The sequence below is a fragment of the Tetrahymena thermophila genome (assembly GCF_000189635.1).
Source record: "Tetrahymena thermophila SB210 genomic scaffold scf_8254754, whole genome shotgun sequence".
Classification (NCBI taxonomy): Eukaryota; Ciliophora; class Oligohymenophorea; order Hymenostomatida; family Tetrahymenidae; genus Tetrahymena; species Tetrahymena thermophila.
The window spans coordinates 212,420-214,405 of NW_002476514.1; the positions used below are offsets into that span (position 1 = coordinate 212,420).

At 17.2% G+C, this 1,986-nt stretch overlaps 2 protein-coding genes across 2 annotated transcripts in view; one reads left to right on the forward strand and one right to left on the reverse strand. All coding sequences in view use genetic code 6, as the record gives it.

Annotated features, from left to right (window-relative positions):
- The window catches only part of TTHERM_00607310 (transmembrane protein, putative), a gene marked incomplete at both ends in the record, with an annotated part of 1,011 nt that extends 906 nt beyond the window's left edge, over positions 1-105 (reverse strand). The window contains one exon of the mRNA XM_001010570.3: positions 1-105. This exon is cut by the window's left edge and continues 906 nt beyond it. Within this exon, the coding sequence (XP_001010570.3) occupies positions 1-105 (105 nt within the window).
- Positions 106-1,647: 1,542 nt separating this feature from the next.
- TTHERM_00608310 (transmembrane protein, putative) overlaps positions 1,648-1,986 on the forward strand; it is a gene marked incomplete at both ends in the record, with an annotated part of 540 nt that continues 201 nt past the window's right edge. The window contains 2 exons of the mRNA XM_001010571.3: positions 1,648-1,698; positions 1,846-1,986. The exon at positions 1,846-1,986 is cut by the window's right edge and continues 201 nt beyond it. Of these exons, the coding sequence (XP_001010571.3) occupies positions 1,648-1,698; positions 1,846-1,986 (192 nt within the window). The remainder of the gene's footprint in view (positions 1,699-1,845) is intronic.

Here is a 1,986-nt window from a genome sequence, read left to right on the forward strand (position 1 = left end):
TTTTGATATTTAAAAATAGAAAAATTAAGTTAAAGAGTTAAAGTGTAGTAGAGTTAGTTTTAAAAAAATAATTGTCTTAAAATAATATTTATCTAACCACTTCATTTTATAATTAAAATCTACAATTACAATTTTCATCAGAAAGAAGTAGTTTACATTTCTAAAAATCATAAACTAATTCTGAAAAATTCTATCAGTCTTCAACTTATAAGTAAAACTTTAAGAGTAAAAAGGAATTAAATAATAATTTACTAATGATATTATTGATGAATACCTAATCTTATTATAATGTTTTAGGCTTCTCTGAAAAAGCTAGGTAAATATTTCTAATCTCTATTAAAATTAAAATGATTATTTTCGCATTGGTGCATGTATTTCACATTACATTATCAACTAGTAATTTATTTTAAAATTAAAAAAAAGTTTGAAAATATTTGCCTTAAAATATATTTAATATTATTCTTTTCTTTGTTATTAATTTAACATGCATGTGTGTGTCTTTATTTAATTAAAATGTATTTGATTATCCATTTATAATTAAACAATTTTTACCATCAAGGAGATCTATTTTTAAAATAACTTAGTATATTAATTAAAAATTATGAATGAAAAGTAAACGACTAAAAATAGATATTGCATTATTCTTTATAATGTATTTAGCGTACATGCGTTTGTTTATATTTAATTATCCATTTATTATTATATAAAAAATATTAACCTTACAGGTCATCTATTTTTAAAATAACTTAATATATAAATTAAAAACTATTGCAGAAAAATACTTACCTTAAAATTAATTTGATACAATTCTCTCATTTTTAATTTACAAAATTTATCAGTTTTTCTTATTTATATTACAAAAATTAATTTTGTTAATTAACTTTAAAGTAACTTAGTTAATTAATAAATTAATATAAATCTTTTGAAAAATATTTACCTTAAAATATATTTAACATTACTTTTAATAATTAATTTATTTAATCTTTCATGATTTTTGTATGGTCAAAATTAATGAGGTTGTCTATTTATAAAATAGCTTAATTAATAGATTAAGGAAAATAGTTAAAAAATATTTATCCTAGTCTTTTTATTCTTTTATAATATGTATCAGTCATTCTTTTTTATATTTTCAAAATTAATTATTTTGTTAACTATCATTCAAAAACTCAATTAATTAGCAAATTAAAAGAAATCTTTTGAAAAATAATTGCTTTAAAGCATTACTCTTTATTATTTATTTGCTTTTCTTATAATATCTGCAGCTAATGTTTATATGATTAAAATTAATTTGGTTATTTCTCATTTTAAAATAACTTAATTAATTAAAATCTATGGTTTTAAAAATATTTACCTTAAAATTTATTTAATACCACTATTCATTTATTTTTTAATTTTATAGTCCTTCTTATTTATTCTATTAATATTAGTTTTTTAATTATCTTTAAAATAACTGAATTAATCAAAAGTAATATTTTGAAGAATATTTGCCTTAAAATATATATATTTAACTACTCTTTATTATTTATAAACATTTTATTAAAGTTTGTTGTAACAAAAAAGCAATATCTTTAATCATCTTTAAAATAACTCATTTTAATTAGAATAAATTTATACTTTAAAGTATATATAATATTACATTGTTATTTAATGTAGAGATTTATATTAAAGGATTATTTCAATGGGATATATTAATCTTTAGTATCAAATTTAATTTGTGTAAATTTATTTGGTGCAAAAATCTAATTAAAAATTAAAGTAAGATTATTACCCATACACCCATACAAATTTTAATTTCCTTTTGAAGGAAAAAACTAATTAAATCTTATATATTAAAATAACTTAAAGGATTCAAATTCATTCGCACTTTTAATTAAAAATATTACCTTAAAATATATCTCTCTAACTACACTATACTACAATACAATAATATAACATTTATTGAAGTAAAAATTCGCTAAAGTAGGCATCTATTTTTATTTAAATACT